This window comes from Microtus ochrogaster, chromosome 4 (genome assembly GCF_000317375.1).
Source record: "Microtus ochrogaster isolate Prairie Vole_2 chromosome 4, MicOch1.0, whole genome shotgun sequence".
NCBI lineage: Eukaryota > Metazoa > Chordata > Mammalia > Rodentia > Cricetidae > Microtus > Microtus ochrogaster.
The window spans coordinates 85,928,655-85,948,774 of NC_022011.1; the positions used below are offsets into that span (position 1 = coordinate 85,928,655).

The following is a 20,120-nucleotide window of genomic DNA, read 5'->3' on the forward strand; positions in this document are numbered from 1 at the left end:
TTGTGAGAATGTGTTGTGTGTGGTATGGTATATGTGTGCACGTGGCATTGTGAGAATGTGTTGTGTGTGGTATGGTATATGTGTGCACGTGGTATGTGTGAGAATGCGCCTCCACCTGTGCCAACATTCTCCACCTTATTGTTTGAGTCGGGGTCTCTCCCTGAGCCTGGAGCACACAGATGCATCTGGACTGGCTGACCAGCAAGCCTCGGGAGTCCTCTGTGTCCGTCTTCCCAGCACTGGGATCACAGGCCACTGTGGCTGGCTTTACAGAAGTGCCACATTTCTGAACTTAGTCCTTCTGGTGGCATGACAAGCATTTAACAGACTCAGCCATCCAAGCTCTTAGGTTTTTGGTAGCCTACCTACATCTACTCATAGACAAAAACATTCCAAAGTCCACAGTAGGAAAAGACAGCCTCTTGCCTCACTTTCTCCTCACCTTCAATTGCTTTCCCCAAAACAATAAATTTAACCTTCTCTTTTTAATACTCTAGTGTTACTTTCCTAAGACTAAAGAATGTGAAAACTACTGATTTCGTACATTATTTTAATGATCAGTTACCTTGAAACATTCTGTTACTGTTTCTAGTAGGTGTTTTGCTTTTGAGTCAAAGTCTCCTGTAGTCAGAGAAGCCTTCAACTTGTTATGTAGCCAAAGGAAGCTTTGAACTTGGGATCTTCTTGCATCCACCTCCCAGTGCGCCACTGTACCCAGCTCTCCAGGGGTTTGCAGAATTAGAACCGGATTATTTACATCTAGCAAACACTTCTGGCTCACCCTTTCTTGTTTCCAGTTTTACTCTATTTCCTGTCATCTAATCGTGTTCTTGATATTTCTAGCCTCTTACTTGATGTCCTGTTTTATCTTCTATTTTATTTTATTTTATTTTTTAAATATTTATTTATTATGTATACAATTTTCTGTCTGTGTGTATGCCTGAAGGCCAGAAGAGGGCGCCAGACCTCTTTACAGATGGTTGTGAGCCACCATGTGGTTGCTGGGAATTGAACTCGGGTCCTTTGGAAGAGCAGGCAATGCTCTTAACCACTGAGCCATCTCTCCAGCCCCTTTATCTTCTATTTTAATGAGATGATTGTAATGCAGACATTTAACCATGATTTTAATATTTTTTTGGATTTTGTTTTTATCAGTTATGACTGCTACAATTATCTTTTAAGCATCTATTGAAGAGATTGCTTCTCTTTTTCCCTATAAGTGAGCCATAAGTTCTGTGAGGATGCTTCTGCCGTTGAGCCACTGTGTAGGTGCGGGGTACTGAACCTGGATGCTCTTAGCCACTGAGCCATCTCCCCAGCTCCTCTAAAACTCATTTTAAAATATACTCACTTCTCTCCACTTCCTGTGCCTCTACCTTAGCTTAGTTATCTTATTGCATCTGTTTTCTATAATACCACTCTAGGGGTCTCTCTGGCCCTCATATTCATTTACTCCCCATAATCCAGCTAAGTGATTTCCTTTATAACAAACAAATTAGTTTTTTTTCCTGCCAAGATAAAATTTGTTAATGACTTGGCACTACCCTCAGTATGAATGGTAAGCTCTTTAGTTTAGTCAGTCGATTTAAGACATGATCTCTCTTTGCCTGCCTGGGCTCACTCTTTGAGAATTCCCTCCTCTGCCACCATGATCTGGACTTACCAACTGCTAACAATTCTTTGACTATATATGGCTTTTTACTTGGGGGACTTTGCGGTTGCCATCTTCGCTTGGAAATTTACTTGCCCTACTTTCATCCCGTGTCTCAGTTTAGACATTACTTCCTCCTGGAGACCGTCCTGAAACCCTAGTCGTGGCTAGATGCCTTCTTCCATGTTCTTGTCCCACCCTCCGCCTGGACTATCTATAGCATACTGTCTTTCAGTCGGCTGTCAAACTAGTTAGAGGCAGAAGCCAGCTGCATACCAACACAGTGCAAGCTCACCAAATGATCATCAAGTGGACAGATGATAATCCAACCAAGGAATGGCTATATAAAGCAGCACCGTTGGTTCACTGTCTGTTACTTTGCCTATTTGACCCTCATACATGCTGAGCACAAAGCGATCCACTGTGCCACACTCTTGGCTGAGCTCTCATTTTCAGACCCCATCCTGAGACTCTGAATCTACTGTGTCCCCCAGGCCCTCTTACCTGAACCAACTCTAGCCCAATCCAGGAGGCAACAAAAATTGGAGTCACATGTAAGTCGACAAAGCAGAGTTTTAAAGATGCCAACTCTGAAGTGTTCACACAAGAAACGAAGGGACATTTCCTGTAGTCAGAGATGCTCAGTCATAATAGAATCCAATTGCCTGGTTATTACTTACTAGAGAAATGTGGTTCTCTGGAGAAATATTACTAAATTTGGCAAGAAATTTCTCAGCAGCATTTCTCTTGGCTTGTTTTTTGGATGCTCCCTTTCCTAGGTAAAAGAAAGAAAGAAACAGTAGATTTAGAAGTTAATGTTCACAGAATATGACCAAGTGTTTTATTAGTGAATACCTCAGGATTTTCATACACTGGACCAGAATTTTCTTATTGCATTAACATCTTTATTTGTTATATAGTATAGATATATCTCAATATACCCTACATTCAAAGTCCTTCTGTGTTGACCTTTCTTAAGTCTGCCACCGCTTAGCTGCCATACTAAAATACACATACACACACACATACACACACACACACACACACACGAGAGTGAAAGCCAGGGGCCTATATATGCTAGGTAAGTGCTCTGTCATTAAGCTGTATCACTAGCCCTCAAACAATCATTAATTATTTTTGAAAATATCTCTGTGTGTGTGTGTGTGTGTGTGTGTGTGTGTGTGTGTGTGTGTGTGAATGTGAAGACATCTGTGTGTGGCTGGGCCCACTCATGATGATGCTTAGAACATAGGTGGGTGGAGTAAACAGAGCAGAATGCTGGGAGGAAGAGGAAATGAGGTAAGACGCCTCAGAGAGACACGATGCTCCACTCTTGCGGGCAGAGGCCAGAGCTCTGCTCTCTGAGGCACACGCGATGAAGCTCCGACCCAGGATGGACGTAAGCTAGAATCTTCCCGGTAAGATCGGTGCTCACAGATTATTAGAGATGGGTTGATCGGGATATCAGAATTAGCCAGTAAGGGCTAGAGCTAAAGGGCCAAGCAGTGTTTAAATGAATACAATTTGTGTGTTGTTATTTTGGGGCATAAGCTAGCAGGCAGCCGGGGGCGGCCAGGGTGCTGGGGACGCAGCCCCGCCGCTCCTATTACAACATGTAGTGCTGGGACAGGACCCAGGGCCTCATTTGTGCTAGGTAAGCCTTCTACCACTGCTCTGCACACATCGTTCATGCAATCCCATTTTAATCGACTTTAGAAGTGACCAACAGGCCAGAGAAGTTAACACGGGAATTCTCACTAGTACTTTTTAAAGGGACTGTTTTTTCCTCAGAGCTTATGTCCTTTATAAATCAAAATTTGCTGCAATTAAAAAGGACAACCTCTGCTATCTCCTTGTAATTTGTGATATTATTGTTTATATTTTATGATTTCAGGGACTAGAACTAGGACTCACACATGCCAACCAAACATGCTATCATTACGATAAACACCCTCGCTAGCTCACCACAATTTTGTCCGCCGTTTAGTCTCTCATCCCTCACCCCATCTTTCTGGTCCAGTGAAAACTCCTTAAGGCCTAGAGCCTACAGTTAGCCTGTCTTTTCAGCTACAGTCTCACTTTAGAAACATCAAATTCAGAAACATAACTATTCTCGGAAAGTCAAAGATAGTAGAAAAGAGACATCAATATTCACAAAGCCACATGATAGAAATTTCTATAGCAATTCACCATCTGGAAATATCGCAAACGCCTCTGATTGTAAGGATCAAGTACCTGTTTCCATGAATGACTCTAGCCGGCAAATAGTGGTGTATTCTCTCTTATGAGCAGGGCCTCCTTCCTGGGAAAGGGTATATTCAGGAAGTCGCCAGCCGTGGTGAATAGCCAGTTCCTGTAAAATCAATCAGGTTACGATAGCAACTTTAACTATTCGACGGCTCAGTCACACAAATGATATTTCTCTTTGATCCTGGTTCTGGTCATGTGCTTGCCAAGAAGCACGGTACTGGCCAACAGAACCAGGAGGAACGCCCCGATATCCCCATAGGCGATCCCACATCTTATATTCCTCTATCCAATGCCCAAACCAAAGCAGTTTGGTACCATTGGCTGTACCTTTCTGTTGTGCCATAGTGAGCTGATGCCTGAGTTCACTGAGGAAGGCAGACTACATTTATGGTTTTCTTTCCCTTTTTGCTAGAATTAAGCAATTACGTGGCTACCTCTCTCCTCTCGAATTTAGTTACACAGCCATGGTTCTGTCTCAACAGAAGCAGAAAGAGGGTTTTTTTGTTTTGTCTCATTTTGTTTTTCTTTTCCAAGAGCAGTGAGAAATGCAGTGAGAAATTCTTAAAGCATAAACTTGCTACCCAGCTGCTTCTTGACCTTTTGGCAAAGTCAGGTATTAACACTCTACCCTGTTACACCAAGGCCTGTTTATACCGAGTGACGATTCCATTAAACAAGGCAAATACTGAACAGGAAGAAAGTCCAAAAGCAAGTTAATAAGAGAATAATCTCAAACTAGCTATGGACAATGCAATGATCACTGCTTAAAAAACAAAATACTCGTTTTGTCTACTGTCCAATGTCTCTCTGCAGCTGCTGTTCTTTCTCATTAGCATTAAGAAAATTCAAGGTTAATAAAGCATTATGCAATATAAAACAACAAAAACAAAATACTAATTGCTGGGGCCTAATGACATATGCCACCATTAATCTCAGCACTCAGGAGTCAGAGGCAGGTAGAGTTCTGTGAGTTCAAGGCCAGCCTAGTCTACAGAGTAAGTTCCAGGAAACCACAGTCACATAGAGAGACCCTGTCTCAAGATCACACACACACACACACACACACACACACAAAGAATGAAAGAAAGAGAAAATGCTCATATTCCCCCCATTATATTTAAACCCATTTGTCTTGGTCTCTGTGATAGTACAAACTCATTACACTTCAGTCAGTAGACAAACAGTATGGGAAACTAACCTACCTGTAATGAGCCGATTGGATTCAGCTGGTTCTTTGGCTGTTTGGATGGATCAGGCATTAAGGGGTCAGGAACTGCAAAACTAAACATTATTTAAAGGTGTTATTAAATAAAGCAATTTCCTCTGAGTTACTAAGTAGATGACAATGTATTCTCCACTCAAACTCCTCTGCCTAAGCTCCCCAATCCTCCTACATGGACTGAATGCCCCTCACGCTGACTCCTTTGGGAATCTGACTGACCCATCATCTAAGAGCTAGGTCAGGCATCATTTCCAGACATCGACTCTGTTACCTCAATGGATCGTGATCTCTCGTTCTTCCTGAAACACTGTACCACCAAAGTCGGTGGCACATGCCTATAATCTCACCATTCTGGAGGCAGAGGCAGGGGGATCAGGAAGTCAAAGCCAGCCTTAAACATAGCAAGTCTGAGTTCTATATTTAAAAAAATCTTAATCTGGCTCTTAAGTTGTTTGACCATAAATTATCCACTGTTGCCCTCAATCTATCCATTCCTCTCCTAATTCTTTCTGACTCACATTGAACACTAATCGGTGATAGGGCCTATGCATTTCTTACTTACATAAGCTTTGTACATAACCGACTCAATAAAAATATTTAGAATGTACATATGGAGGGCTGTGGATCAAAACGCTTGCCACTCTTACAGAGAACTTGAGTTTGGTTCCCAGTTCCCGTAGGGTCAGGATGGCTAACAACCATCCATAACTTCAATTCAGGGGATCAAACACTTTTTTTGTCTACTGTGGGCACCAGGCACAGATGTAGTACACATACATACATACAAACAAAATACTCATACACACAAAAATAAATAAATCTAAAAACAGTTTCAGGAAGAGTGCATGTAACTATAATTTGGGACTATAGAAGAGGGTTGGTTGGACAAAGAGGCAAAGAGAGAGAGGCAGGAGTGATATAGATGCATGCATGAGGTTCTTAAAAATTATATATAATAGTGTGCATATATGAACATATGTATAAAGTACATTACTTTTATTTATGTACTTTATGTGTATGGGTGTTTTGTATGAGGGCATCAGATCTCATGGGACTACAGTTACAGATGGTTGTGAGCCACCATGAGGGTACTGGGAATTAAACTCAGGACCTCTGAAAGAGCAGTCAGTACTCTTAACCACTGAATCCTCCCTCCAGCTCCTGAAAACAACTTAAAAAAAAAAAAAGCACAACCATTAGTCAAGAAATTTAGCTGTAGCAATGCCGTTATCTAGGCTTTAAGTGCTTTTTCATCCAGATATCTAGGCAAGAAAAATTTGTTCTGTTATCTACTTGGTATAAGGTTAATCCTCTGAGATTCTGATGCATCTTGCATAAAGAAGACACCCTACATGAATGTGGTCTTAACATGTGTGGGGGGATTCTAACCAGGGGAAAGACCAGTCTCTTCTAGGGGATTTGCAATTACGAGTTACTGAGGAAATCAAGGCCTAGTTCTGGAGACGCTGCACTTCACGCTGACAGCTCCACAATGCAGGCAACTCAAGAGTCACTTCTGTCATGACACGTGAGGTTCTGCTACCACCATCTCCTCCAACTGCCAAGTTTAACCCAGGCTGACAGGATAGATGAGAATTCACTTACAATGCTGCATGCCGAAGCTAGGCAAGTAATTGGGATGGAGAAGTGAGAAAGTCTCTGTACTAAACCAGGCCACTGTAGGCCTGATTACAGCTTAGTAATTCCCATCTTATCTGTCAAGAAGCACAAATACATCGTAAAGTTTGTTAGCCTTTCACGGTGACAGAGTGAAATGCCCATGCGCAGAGACGACAAGCTGTTTGTTGGGTTTTACAAATGTACCCAGCGCTCTGGGATAACTTTTGGGCTGCACAGCACAGGAGGGCCACCACCCACAGGTGGAAGGGCTCAAAAGCTGTGCTACAAGAAGTGTGACTTGAAAGCCAGCATAAGTCACTTATATACAGAGGAGTAAGCATCGCCTTGTGAGTGCAGGCCTGAGGCAAGCACGTATCTTAAAGGTAAATATGGTACTAGTTTTAAAACACCCCAAAGCTTTGGAGTGACTGAGAAAGAGAGCTACTGTTTGGATCTTAAATATTCTCCTAAATCTCTGAGTCTCACTATGGCTGGAGAACAAAAACCAGTCTACCCTAAACTCCACTGGCCTTTTGACCAACGCTAGGCAGATTGCACATGACTGAACTCCAGGCATCTCTGGGCATGTGTAAGAGAGGAAACTGAAGGCTTGCCATGTTCCACAGTGGGCACAGTGTTAATCGGAGACATAATTTATGAGCTATACAATGCTGCAAGGCCAATACTCTTTCTAAAAGCACTAACAGTGGCAGACATTTCCACTCGGAAACGTATGGAATTACTATCCGACTTAACATACCCCTGTACTTGATGCAGGAAAGGTACATTTTTGCCTCCTTTTCCCAAATGAGAACTCCTAAGAGTACTTTCAACTAGGTAGAGTAATATATGCCTACAATACTAGCATCAAAGAGGATGAGGTAGGAGGACCATTAGCTGGAGCCCAGTCTGGACGACATAGTGAATTTGAGGGCAGCTATGTTTTATATAGGTATGCATTAAAAAAAAGACCATCTTTTAAAAGAAGAAAAGTACTATTTTTACTGACCTTTTTCCATCTTACATCTTATTTTCTTTAGTGTACAAAAAAATCAATTAAAAATAACTACCCTGTATATTAAGAATATTAAAAAAAGAACATTAATATCTGCCACAAATGCTAATTGCACTCCAGCATGACCCAGTAAGGCCTGGTCCACGACACGATTTTAGAGCGAAGACACGGCCAACCGCTCACTCTGTTGCCTTTGCGAGCAAGTTAAAATTTTTCTTCTTACCTCAGCCATGACGATTTTGAGCTGCAGAATACAAAGAAATTTAGCTCACCAGATACTTGCGTTGGCTTTCAAAATGTTGATGGCGGCCTCTGCAGCTCTGTGCTTCGCCAGCTTCTTACTGGTCCCTTCACCTGAGTTAAAGATGGGGAAGAAAGGTCTCAGTCTCTGTGAGGAGGCATGGGCTCCATAGCTGTCGTCAGAGTGCGAAACAAAGTCACCGTATGCATGCTTGCTCGAAGCCACCCACCACCACGTGCAGTTCTATTACTATCACACTCAACCTGCACAGCCAACACCTCAAAGTCATTTTTAAGAGTATTACTTATTTGAGTTTCTGCATAAGTACATAAAACATGATTTCTATATTGACTATATTAGATATAGAATAGGGATAAGCTAGATCATATCGCACCTCCTGAAGAAACAAAACTTAGCATTTTGCTCTTTGTTGTGAGATACTTATAAACTGTGTGAAAATGTGTTGCTGTGATTGGTGTAATTAAGAGCTGAATAGCCAATAGCTAGGCAGGAGGTATAGGCGGGGCTTCTGGGCAGAGAGAGGGGAGGGGGGAAACAAACTTAGGAGCACAAGAGGTGCCAGTGGGACTTTAAAGAAGAACAGCAGGGATCAGAGGTCATGGAGCCATGCAACAGAACATAGATTAAAATAAATGGGTTAATTCAAGTTTAAGAGCTAGTGGGAGAAGCCTAAGCTAAGGCCAAGCTTTCATAATTAATAAGAAGTCTCCGTGTCATTATTTGGGAGTTGGCTGGTGGGACAGAAGAAGACTCATTACACTTGGTGCCTAACGCATGGCATGTAAATCCACATAGGGCCCGAGAAAGCTGGAAAAAAGTTCCACACAGCTCCTTGTTGGTAGTGTATACAGGGTCTGGTTAAGCACTCGAATGGGGTTTCTAGCAACAGGTGGCACACTACTTGATGACAGGAGACTATGTAGATGGTCCTACTGGAGCTAGGGCACAACAGGCTCCAGGCTGGTGCCCTGCAGGCATGAGGCTCCACTTTCACCAAATTGAGGGGGAGGGAGCCAGCTGCCAGAGCTGCCCAGTGTCTGGTGTGGCCATTTAAGGTTGGTCTCGCAGTCAGAGAGGCTGCAGGTGCACTGCAAAGTGGTTCAGACCAAGGATACCTTTAAACAGATATAGTTTAAAAATGCATATAGACAGTCATAAAAAAATAGTTTAAAAATAAAAAAATTAAGTCTTTAAAGAGAGAGTAAAATAATATTTAATAAATAAATCATGTAAAGATGGGAAATACACAGGGTGCCTGGATCCTGTATGGTACTTTGTTGACTTTGAATTTTTCAAATACTAACGTACAAAAAACAATATCTGTTGAGAGACATTGGATTATGGAAACTACTGAATTAAACCAACTTATATATTTTAAGAATGTTTTGACTTCAGAATGGAAATCAGAAAATATGTTGCATTGGGAGAAAAGTTATGCCTTTGTTTCCACTAGAAACAAAAAGTTATGGTTCTCTTCAAAATTAATGAAGATCAGATTTGACTGGGGGTAAGCCTCCTGAAAATGTTGGGTACAGACATTAAAAAGAAACCAAGAAAGGCTACAGGACAGATGTTGAGTCTACTTTTGAACAACCACTAGTCTCAAGTATTTTACATTGGATGTGGATTTTTGTATATTGATACAACAAAAATAACCTCTATATTTTCTACTCTTATTTAAGGTATTATACCCATGCATCTCACTAACAAATGTAAAGTTCTAGTCCTTGGAAAGTTATTAAGGATAATAAAAAAAACAGGTTAATAGTTCATCATCTGTAACAATCAAACTTATAGTCATGTTAGGTATATTTTCAAGATCAAACAGAGATATATTTAAAATGGACAGATGGTATTCAAATACTTCACAGGCTTGCAGAAATATGGAATTTAAAATGTTTTAATAACATAGGGCTTTTCATGACAGTGAACCATGTCTGTTCCTAGCAGCATCAATTTACTTCAAAAAAGGATGACGGGCATCAAATAACCTCCATATGGAGTTTGTTTTCAATGTGACAAAGCTAGCCATTTGGGCTAGCCATAAGATAAAGTTAGGCCCTTGCCTTGACTGCTGACAGTATGCTGTCCACACTGGGCAAGCAGGACACAAAAGAAAGTGACTGTTGAAATTTGCCAAGACAGGATAGGATAGTCCTTCAAAATTCCTGCTTTGGCCGGGCGGTGGTGGCGCACGCCTTTAATCCCAGCACTCGGGAGGCAGAGGCAGGCGGATCTCTGTGAGTTCGAGACCAGCCTGGTCTACAGAGCTAGTTCCAGGACAGGCTCCAAAGCCACAGAGAAACCCTGTCTCGAAAAACCAAAAAAACAAACAAACAAACAAACAAACAAAATTCCTTTGCAGAAAAGTCTGTCAGATATTCTAGGCTCATCGGCCTAAGATGGATGCCCCAATGTTACAGAGGAACCTTGGGTGACTGCCCAGGTAGCCAGATAACTCTGTTATTTCTATAATTTTGGAAGTTACTTGCTCTACACTTCCTGTTATATCCTTCTCAGATTTTTGATGGAGTTAAAGACTAGGTAGTTATAGTTTTATAGTTTTCCTTATTACCAAATTAAAAAAAAACTTACATAAAAGATATAAAGTTTATAAGGTTGAGAGACATGAAAGTTTAAGTTATTTTAAGTTATTTAAGTCTAAGATATTTTGGGGTCTAAAAAGATATTTTTAGGATGGTAATACAAGTTATGATAGAAAATGGTTCTCCAGGCCGGGCGGTGGTGGCGCACGCCTGTAATCCCAGCACTCGGGAGGCAAAGGCAGGCGGATCTCTGTGAGTTCGAGACCAACCTGGTCTACAGAGGGAGTTCCAGGACAGGCTCCAAAACCACAGAGAAACCCTGTCTCTAAAAAAAAAAAAAAAAAGAAAATGGTTCTCCAAATATGCCAAATACAAATGGGCTGGATATTTTGAATGCAATTCTTACCTGATAACTGTTCTTATTGTATATAGTTTTACTATATTGTGGGATATTTGTATACTGTGTGAAAATGTATTGCTGTGATGGGTATAATAAAAAGCTGAATGGCCAACAGCTAGGCAGGAGGTACAGGCAGGACTTCTGGGCAGAGAGGAAGGAAGCAGGAGATGAATCTAGGCGTATGAGAGACGACATCAGCGGGACTCTAAAGGAGTCAGACATAGCACAGATTACAGGTAACTGAGCCAAGCGACGGACTGTAGGTTAAAATAAATGGGTTAATTTAAGAGCTAGTGGGACAAGCTTAAGTTAAGGTTGAGCTTTCATAATTAATAATAAGTCTTCGTGTCATGATGTGGGAGCTGGCTGGTGGAACAAAAAAGAGTCACTACAATTTTTCCCAGACAGAGAGGTTCTTCTGCAGCAAGTTTTCTTTAAGGAAGTCACTGACAGTCCCTGTTCTAGCTAAGCAGGCAGGATTACACATCACGCGCAGTAGAGAAGGGTCAACATACAGAAGGCGAAGCTTACGTCACAAGCCTTCCACACAATACGTAAAAGCTAACATGGGTAGAAAGGGGAGGGCGTTGGAAGACCTAACTCTTCATTTCAGCCATCACATGAGGTAAATGGTGAAGTCCGTCTTTCCCTTCTGAGTTCAAATCCCCAAACTCATGGAGAATGCTTTCAAGTATGACCCTCAAGTATCAGAGGACACAGAGTCCTATACTCCTCATCTACTGAAACAGACACTGAACAGAATCTCTTCTTCTCTAGGACTGACAGTCAAATGTATGTTAACAGATACCGGAAATACAAAGGGCATGCTGTAAGCCTCAGTGTAAGCTATAAGGAGGCACACGAGATCAGCAGCTTGCCAGGTGTGACCATCCAGTACCACCTGTTCAGAAGGCTGAGGCAGGAGGATTGGGAATTAAGGGCCAGCTTGAGCTCCCACCAGAAACCGTATCAAAATCAAAAAGGAAAAAATTAGCAGTTTAGCTACTCTTGGAGACACTCAAGAAGTTTTCATGGGGGAAGGGAGAACTATATAGACTAAGACAAGCCAAAGCCAGTGAAGTAAGGGAGAGCTGTGGACTGGGAGAGCCGAGGACTGGGAGAGCCTAGGACTGGGAGAGCCTAGGATTAGAACACTGCAGCAGAAAGGTTTCTATGTCAAAACAAGAACCACAGGGAAGAGGGATAGGCTAGAATAAGGAGGACAACTGTCTTAGTTAGAGTCTCTATTGCTGCAGCCCAAGCAAAGATGCCTTGAAAGCACACAGGTAGACGGACTGTTCTGTACCTAGCCGAAGTACTAGAACTCAGAACTATTAGTCTTTAGATAATCACTGAAGCTGTGAAGGCTGATAAGTTACCATAGGAAGGCAGGGTAGAAGAGATCGAAGGCAGGACGGTTGAAATAAATTGCTCATCTCTAACCTAAAATGCATCAAAGGGGAAAATGGCTATTTTTTTTCTTGAACATGCTTAAATATTTGAAAAATGGCCAGCTAAAGTAGCAACTAAATCTAACCTTATGGATTTCTATAAGAAATGTTCCAGCCTATACCTACAATCCATCTGCCCCCCCCCCACACACACACAAATAAAAGGATCCTTAATTTCTTGAAGCGGCTTCAATAATTAGAGGCAACCCCAGACTCCCAGAAACAAATACATGATACATTCAGACTAAAGTTCCATTAGACAGTGAAACTTTAGCTTTTCCTAAACTTTTTCTTTGTATATTTACAAATTAAATTATTCAACATTTTTAATGCTTTCAAGTAAATAAGTATATAGGAAAACAATGTCCACATTTACAAATGTCAGCTCTGGTTGCCATTTTCTCAGGCTCAGGCTGAAAGAAGATCTGAATCTGAACTATAAAACATTATTGCTCTGTGACCTTGGAAATATGGCTTATGAAAATGTCTCTGAACTTCCTCCTTCATGAGTGAAAAGGAGAAACAATCTTAGACAAAATACCTGTGTAGTATCGAGAACGAGAGGCTACTGTGCAATACAGTGGAGAGGGATACAGTATAGGAGTCTCTGCCTTCCCCATATGTCATAGACAGACTCAAGAGTGGTACCAAGAATTCAAAGTTCCAGATGGGTCCATGAAGGGAGAAACTCAGAAAATTCTGAGGTCGTGCCTACTAGTATCTGTATTTGTCACTTTGAAAGGTACCTACTGACCTAGCTATGACAGCCCCAAGGACATTTCCAGCTTCTAATTCTTAAGAGGAACTTTAGCAGGCTCCCTCGGTATAGGAAGAGATGTGCTGGATGCTTGGAAACCTTCTGAGTTTCTGAGCTTTTTTACATCTTAGGGAGACAAAAATTAGGGAGAAAACAAGAGAACTTGATGCTGGAGTCTGTCGTCTGCTCCCAGAGGTGTCTTAGATAAAGGGGGGAGGGTACTTTTCCTAACTAAAAAGCAACACAAAGTCGGGACCTCCAATCCACATGGTCATGGCGGTTAGCTGCATACAGACCTGTGCAAGTTATGTCACCAACGGTTACTCTGAAGGTGAAAGTGGGCACGTGTATTTGCACATCGGATCTTTCACATTCATAAACTGGGATGTTCTTGGTCTTCATGCCGTATTCGTGCAATACCTGAATGGGTGTTTTCCCAGGCTTGGCTGTTATCATCTTGCCCAAACTGCAAAAAACCAGAAAAATGGACGCTTTAAACGACAAAACTGAAAGGGAAGCAAAGAGCATCCACTTGTCAGTTTTGACAGCCACAAACGGTGACTAGAAAGCTCCAAGGCGCCCCAGATGCCAGGATCAGTGGCAAGGCCTGGGCACACCTGCGTCTGGGCACAACAGCCCATAGACGAAGGTAGAGAGATCGGCATAGTGAGAACTTGAGCACAGTGGGAGGGATGCTGAAGGAAACCGAGTGGGCTCGGGAGTTGCAGGCTAGATCAAGCCTATACCCTGGTCTGTGCAGCACCCCTGATCATAGCCTCCAGAACCTATAGTCGCCGGAGGGGCGGGGCCCGCGACAGATCCCGGGCCCGAAGGGCGGGCCCAGCGCCGAGCCTTGGGAAGGAGGAAGCTTTACCCAGAATGCAGCCCGACAGCCGGCTCCCCGCCCCGGCCCCGCTGCCCACCCCTGTCTTGGGCCTGCGGCCTCGACGGCCCAGGGCTGACCTGAAGGTCCCGCTGTCCTCGCGCTCCAGCGGCGGGGCCTCGGTGCGATGCCTGCTGTGGGACATGGCGAGAAGGGACGGCTGGGCACAGCGATCTAGAGTAATGGGGATCTGGGTCCTCCCTCTCCACGTCGGCCAGATCCCGAGAGGAGCTTGCCTGCCCTGTTGCCTGGCTCCCCCTCCGATAGCAGCTTGCCTCTCTCCAGAAGAGGGACAGGCGGAGAGGGAGAGGGAGAGGCGGGGCTTCGGCGCGGAAGAGCCGGCCACACCCCCTCTCTGCCGGGCCTCTCGGCCACGCCCCCCTCTGCCATTCTCCGCCCCTCTCTTGTACTGTTTTGTTTTGTTTTGTTTTTCCTCTGCTGCTGTGCTGGACGCCTTTCCGATTCCCTCTCTGCGAGTCCCTGCCCTTCCAGCTACGGTTTGCGCTCTGGTTGGGTTCCCTGAGCTTCTCAGCGCCTGGCCCCAGGTCCCGCCCTCTCTGCCAGTCCCGGATCTTCCCAGTTTCTGCCTGCGCCCCGCTTCTGTTCCCTAGGTTTTCCCCTCCCGCCTTTAGTGACGCAGAGGCTCAGTCCTTTGTCCTTAGAGGGAGGCCCTTTCCTTTCCGGTGAGAAAGCTTGTAGTAGGCCGAGAGCCAGCAGGTCTGAGCAGCAAGGGAGAAAGCTAAGGGTTGGGCTACTTTAAGGAAGGCTCGAAAATTCTGAATGCAAGATTGCGAAGAAAATCCCGCATTTTGAGTGTCGGCTAAAGGAGCAGTAGGCTATCCGGGTGGGCTAGTTTTAGAGTACTGGATGCCTGAACACCTCTTCTGCCTGGCCGGCTCCTGTGACCTGCAGGCTTTAAGAACAGTGCTTCTCAACTTTCCTAATGCTGCGACCCTTTAATGCAGTTCCTCATGTTGTGGTGACCCCCAACCAGGAAGCTATTTCGTTGCTATTTTATAACTATAATTTTGCTACTGTTATGAACCATAATGTAAAGATCTGATAGGCAGGAGATCTGGTAGGCTACCCCCAAAAGGGTTTGCGACCCACAGGTTGAGAACCGCTGCTTTAGGGGGCTGCAGAAGCCACAATGAGACTAGAGACTCGGGACTAGGGAGGTGGAAGGCACAGCAAGGCTTTTTAAAGCAGTGTCCAGGATCGCTCTTCCCACCCCGCTGACTTGTGCAGTGGAGAGTGCTGGCTTTAATCTGGGATGCTCCACCTTCAGAGTGTGTTGTGGGTGTGGCAGACAGGTTTGTGAACTGCTTTGCACAATGGCTCCAGAGCTTACTTGATGCTCTGGAATTGAATTCTAGAAGTTCTCTCATGAACAGGCTGCTAAAAGTTATTTTAAAAGTAAAATTTTTAGGTCGGCGTACCAAAGTAATTCGTTTTGAGATGAAATTTGGTTTTGGTTGCATGGGAGCCCAAACACTTGGATGCAAGTAAAAATATCCAGAATCGAATCAGATTGAATTCTGCTGCCCCTTCCTTTATTTCTGCATATTAGGGCACTACCCAATAATACTATTACACTTATGTGTTGATGAGGTTTTTGTAAGGACCACTTTCAAAATATGTCAACCACTTATGACCATACAATATCTCAATATAGGTTTTTCCCCCCAGAATTTTATTTTAATGGGTCCACAAAACTCCTTGAAAACAAGCCAAAACTTTATATAACTATTTCTATAGGTTAAGTAATTGGGAGAGGAATAAGCAAAAAAAAAAAAAAAAAGGAGGTAAATCCAGCAGAACCCTATCAGGTGATGTGGTTTGAGCCATTAGTTTCAAAGTAAGAGACTTCCATAGTAGTTTTTAATATGTAATGGAATTTGTAACTGAAAGCCTTCAGAGTTCTATAGAGAGCTGCTTACTGTCGTTCCTCTATATCCTGTGAGTTGATATGTGGTATTAAACATATAGTTTTATAAGCATGCTAAAGCCCAGAGGAGAGAAATGTTCATGTAATGATCTGTATCCTGTGAGGATTCAAAGGTGCTTTTCTGTTGCCAAAATGCTCCTGCTGGCCTCGTGAAGGAATTCCCCTTGAATAGTGTCCCCTGTAGATGGTATCCAGGCCTGACATCTGACTCGTAGCCTCCTTGCCAGCTGGCTCATTGGTGGTGGCAGAGCACTCCCAACTGTGGTCTCCTCAAGGACACTGGTAGTATGTTTGAATTCGTTTCTGTGTTCTGTAGCTATAGACGGCCGTTCCCACTTAGACTCGTTTTTAGCGCATCCTTTTACAGAGCTTTCTATTATTCATGACCGGAGTTCGTGAAGGAAGGCAGTGTTGTGGACTGCACACCGGTAAAGGACCTGGTGAGAGCATGCTTTAGAGTTTCAGTCTGCGCCATTGGATTTAACACCACAGAAGGTGAAGTTTGGCGACTGGTTTTCCTCTTCAAAAATGGGTTCGTTGCTTGAGGGTCGTAGTCGATGACGTCTTGATAGTACTATGTTTGCCGCTGCTACCAAGAGCTTTGTTAAGCAAGTTGGAGACGGAGGGAGATTAGTGCCTGTTCCGAGCCTCAGTGAAGCGGACAAGTACCAACCCCTGAGTCTGGTGGTGAAAAAGAAGCGGTGTTTTCTGTTTCCTAGACACAAATTTACCTCGACGCCCTTCACACTTAAAGATATTCTCATAGGAGACCGAGACATCTCGGCCGGTAAGTTTAAATGCTCCGGCGTGACTCTCCATGGGGTTATAGCAGTAATAGCCCAATGGAGGTCGTATAGATTAATTATACTAATAATACACGTGTTATGACTAAAATCAGCCTTTATGTGATAGTAGCATCATTAAGATGAATAATGCTTAAGTCTTGATCTTGTTGCCTGATTTTTAAAATCAGCTATCGGATGTTTTAAACTAAACACAGCAAGGAAATGATGTGTTCTGTCCTGAATAATACCAGGTATTATCTGGTCTTACCCATTTCACATGATCAATAAGTGAAAGTCATCATTTAGATAGGTAAATGCAGTTGTTAAAATGTGGGTCCTGGGGGATTAGGCTCAGATCCTCATGCCTGCAAGCACACTCTTTACCAGCTGAACCGTTCCCCAACCCTGAACTCTGTTTTTAAAACTAGATTATAAAATAGTCATGATGTCCAGTCATCGGTTTTAGACACTTGTTTTCATTTCAGCTACCCGAGGGATCTTGATTGCTGTAGATGTATTCTGTTATCTGAACAGAGAATTTGAGTTTGTTTTAAGTACACTCTTATTTTTTTGTAGTAAAATTGCCTGAAATGCTACTTTTCGTGATGTTGGAAATACTGTCTAATTAACATTTAGACAAAAGAGTTTTTTTCAGTCATGTTAGAATGATATTGTACGAATTTGAGACGTTCACAACATATCAAGTTTCTTCTCCTAAGGTATTTCATCTTATCAGTTACTGAATTATGAAGATGAGTCAGATGTTTCCCTCTATGGGAGGCGAAACAACCATATCGTGAATGACGTTGGGATTAATGTTACTGGATCCGATTCCATCGCGGTCAAAGCTTCCTTTGGTGTAGTAACCAAACATGAAGTGGAGGTGTCAACGTTACTCAAGGAAATTACCGCACGGTCAGTACAAAGTTCCCGATATACTGCAGTATTTTCATTAAATGATTAACTATATCAAATCCAAAGCAAAGAATGCTTAAAACATTTGAATCATATTTTACAAGTTAATTTATATGTTTTATTCATTTGAAAGACTCCATCTTAGCAGCTGATTAGTACCCCAACCAAATCAAAAATCATTTGATATACATTTTCAGTTCTTTCACAGAACATCACTATGGTTCTGCACAATTTGCTAAATTATTAAATTGAAATAATGCAAACTGTGCTTCCAGCAGACTCTAGACAGGATAGAGCATTCTATAGAACTAGGAGATTCGGGTGAAGTTGCACAGGCCAGTAATCCTAGACCTTTGGGAGAGTGAGACAGGAGAATCACAAGTTCAAAGCCTGTTTGGGCTACATCGTGAGTTCAAGTCCACCTTAAGCAAATTATTGAGGATCTGTCTAAATAAAGAGGTGGTGGGTAGCTGGGAGGCGGCTCACTGATAGAACACTGGCCTAGTATGCACAAAGCCCAGGGTTCAGTACCCCGCTTCTACAAAACTAAAGTCATGCCTCAATTTTCTAAAACAAGAAAAACCACTGAAGGGAGAGGCAATTGAGTGAAGTGATTTATATTTTCTGATTTGCGTTATGCCTGCCTCGACTAGCACATAGTTGGGTTGGACCACAGATACCACAACAGGTGCCTTCGTTTCTGTGTGATCACATGGTAAAGTATTTTGTGCACATATCTTTTTCATTTTATTCTAGAAAAATAAACTTTGACCACAGTTTGATCCGCCAATCAAGGAGCAGCAGGAAAGCTGTGCTGTGTGTGGTCATGGAGAGCATCAGAACCACACGCCAGTGCTCCCTGTCTGTGCATGCTGGCATTCGAGGGGAAGCCATGCGGGTAAAACACACTGGGGGAGGGGGGCACTAGCTAACTGCGGAGGTACTGTGGAGTTTTTAAAAAGTTACTCATAGCCAGGCGATGGTGGCGCACGCCTTTAATCCCAGCACTTGGGAGGCAGAGGCAGGTGGATCTCTGTGAGTTCGAGACCAGCCTGGTCTACAGAGCTAGTTCCAGGGCAGGCTCCAAAGCCACAGAGAAACCCTGTCTCGAAAAACCAAAAAAAAAAAAAAAAAAGTTACTCATAAAGGGTTTCTGCCTTTCGTCAGAGGCAGGAAACAAAGAGCCTCAGAGTGGTTGGGCTTGAGAATAAGAAGACCAGACAAGGCAACTTGGGTTCTAAACCTGTGTAACACAATACAAACAGACAACTAATCCTTGTGAATTTATGTATATACTGGAGTTCCTCCAATTAAATAGTACTCGAGTGTTGTATTAAGAACAAAAAAGTAAGTCCAGATATTATAGTCTTTGATTTTGCTTTTAAGTAATGCAATTCATACTGAATTTTCAAAGCTGAGTTTTCAACATTTTTTGCATTTATTTAATGCTATTTATTTAATGCTCTCCATGTGTGTGTGAGCATGCACACGCCACAGTGTGCATGTTGATGTTGTCAGAGAACAAATTGTGGGGCTCAGTTTTCTTCTTCCGTATGTGTGTTACAGTGAGCAAGCCCAGGTGGCCGGGAGCTGTGGCAAGTGCCCATATCTGCCTGAATTTAGATTTTCTGTGAAAGTAGGTTTTTTCTAATTAACATCATCAATAACCAAATATGCTTCATATTGTGTGAATCCTTTTAAAAGTTAAAAACTAGAAGACAGGGCTGGAGAGATGGCTGGAAAACAGAAAGTCAAGAGAACTGGCTGCCTTGAGAGAACTTAGATTTGTTTACTTGCATCCTCCTGGTGGCTCACAAGTGGTTGTAACTCCAGTTCCAAGGGATCGGATGCAGGCACACATACACATAAAATAAAAATAAATAAATCTTTAGAAAATTTAAAAAAATAGGAATTTATATTGCTTATTCTTACCAACCAATGACACCTAGTAATGATTTGATAGGGTTAAAGCCAATTGTTAGGTGACATTTTGTTCTATAGTAAAGAATGAATTTATGATATTTACAGGAAAATAGATGGAACTGAAAATTGTCAAGAGAAATAAGCCAGACTCAGAAAGGCAAATATTGCATATTTTCTCATATATGTAGAATTGAGCTTTAAGTGTGTATGTGTGTGTGCGTGCATATGTGCATGTGTTTGTATACAGGGCATGAAACTGGAAAGAAGACCATGAAAGGGGGGGAGAGATTGGGGACAGGAGGAAATACGTGTGACCTGAATGCGGAAGGAAGGGAGTAGAGACTAGTACAAAGGTGGAAAGGGGAGGGCAGTGGCAGAGGACAAATTAAAGTGCATTCACACACATGTACACACACAAACACACACATACACACACATGTACACACACATACACACACATGTACACACACAAACACACACATGCACACACAA

The 20,120-nt window shown here is 42.7% G+C and overlaps 2 protein-coding genes across 5 annotated transcripts in view; one reads left to right on the forward strand and one right to left on the reverse strand.

The window, feature by feature from the left end:
• Window positions 1-14,407, reverse strand: part of Prkra (protein activator of interferon induced protein kinase EIF2AK2) — a 17,722-nt gene extending 3,315 nt beyond the window's left edge. Inside the window, exons 1-6 of one of the 2 annotated variants that reach the window (XM_026778679.1) lie at window positions 14,138-14,407; window positions 13,595-13,640; window positions 8,031-8,112; window positions 5,104-5,182; window positions 3,887-4,004; window positions 2,332-2,426 (exon numbers count right to left, since the gene is read on the reverse strand). In XM_026778679.1, the coding sequence (XP_026634480.1) occupies window positions 2,332-2,426; window positions 3,887-4,004; window positions 5,104-5,160 (270 nt within the window). In that variant the 5' untranslated portion in view covers window positions 5,161-5,182; window positions 8,031-8,112; window positions 13,595-13,640; window positions 14,138-14,407. Of the gene's footprint in view, window positions 1-2,331; window positions 2,427-3,886; window positions 4,005-5,103; window positions 5,183-8,030; window positions 8,113-13,470; window positions 13,641-14,137 lie in introns of both variants that reach the window. The other variant, XM_005346618.3, reaches the window with a different exon arrangement.
• A 19-nt stretch (window positions 14,408-14,426) lies between these two features.
• Window positions 14,427-20,120, forward strand: part of Pjvk (pejvakin) — a 9,643-nt gene continuing 3,949 nt past the window's right edge. The window contains exons 1-4 of one of the 3 annotated variants that reach the window (XM_013355700.2): window positions 14,428-14,774; window positions 16,725-16,792; window positions 17,510-17,705; window positions 18,462-18,603. In XM_013355700.2, the coding sequence (XP_013211154.1) occupies window positions 18,532-18,603 (72 nt within the window). In that variant the 5' untranslated portion in view covers window positions 14,428-14,774; window positions 16,725-16,792; window positions 17,510-17,705; window positions 18,462-18,531. Of the gene's footprint in view, window positions 16,793-17,509; window positions 17,706-18,461; window positions 18,604-20,120 lie in introns of all 3 variants that reach the window. The other 2 variants (XM_026778678.1, XM_005346619.2) reach the window with 2 other exon arrangements.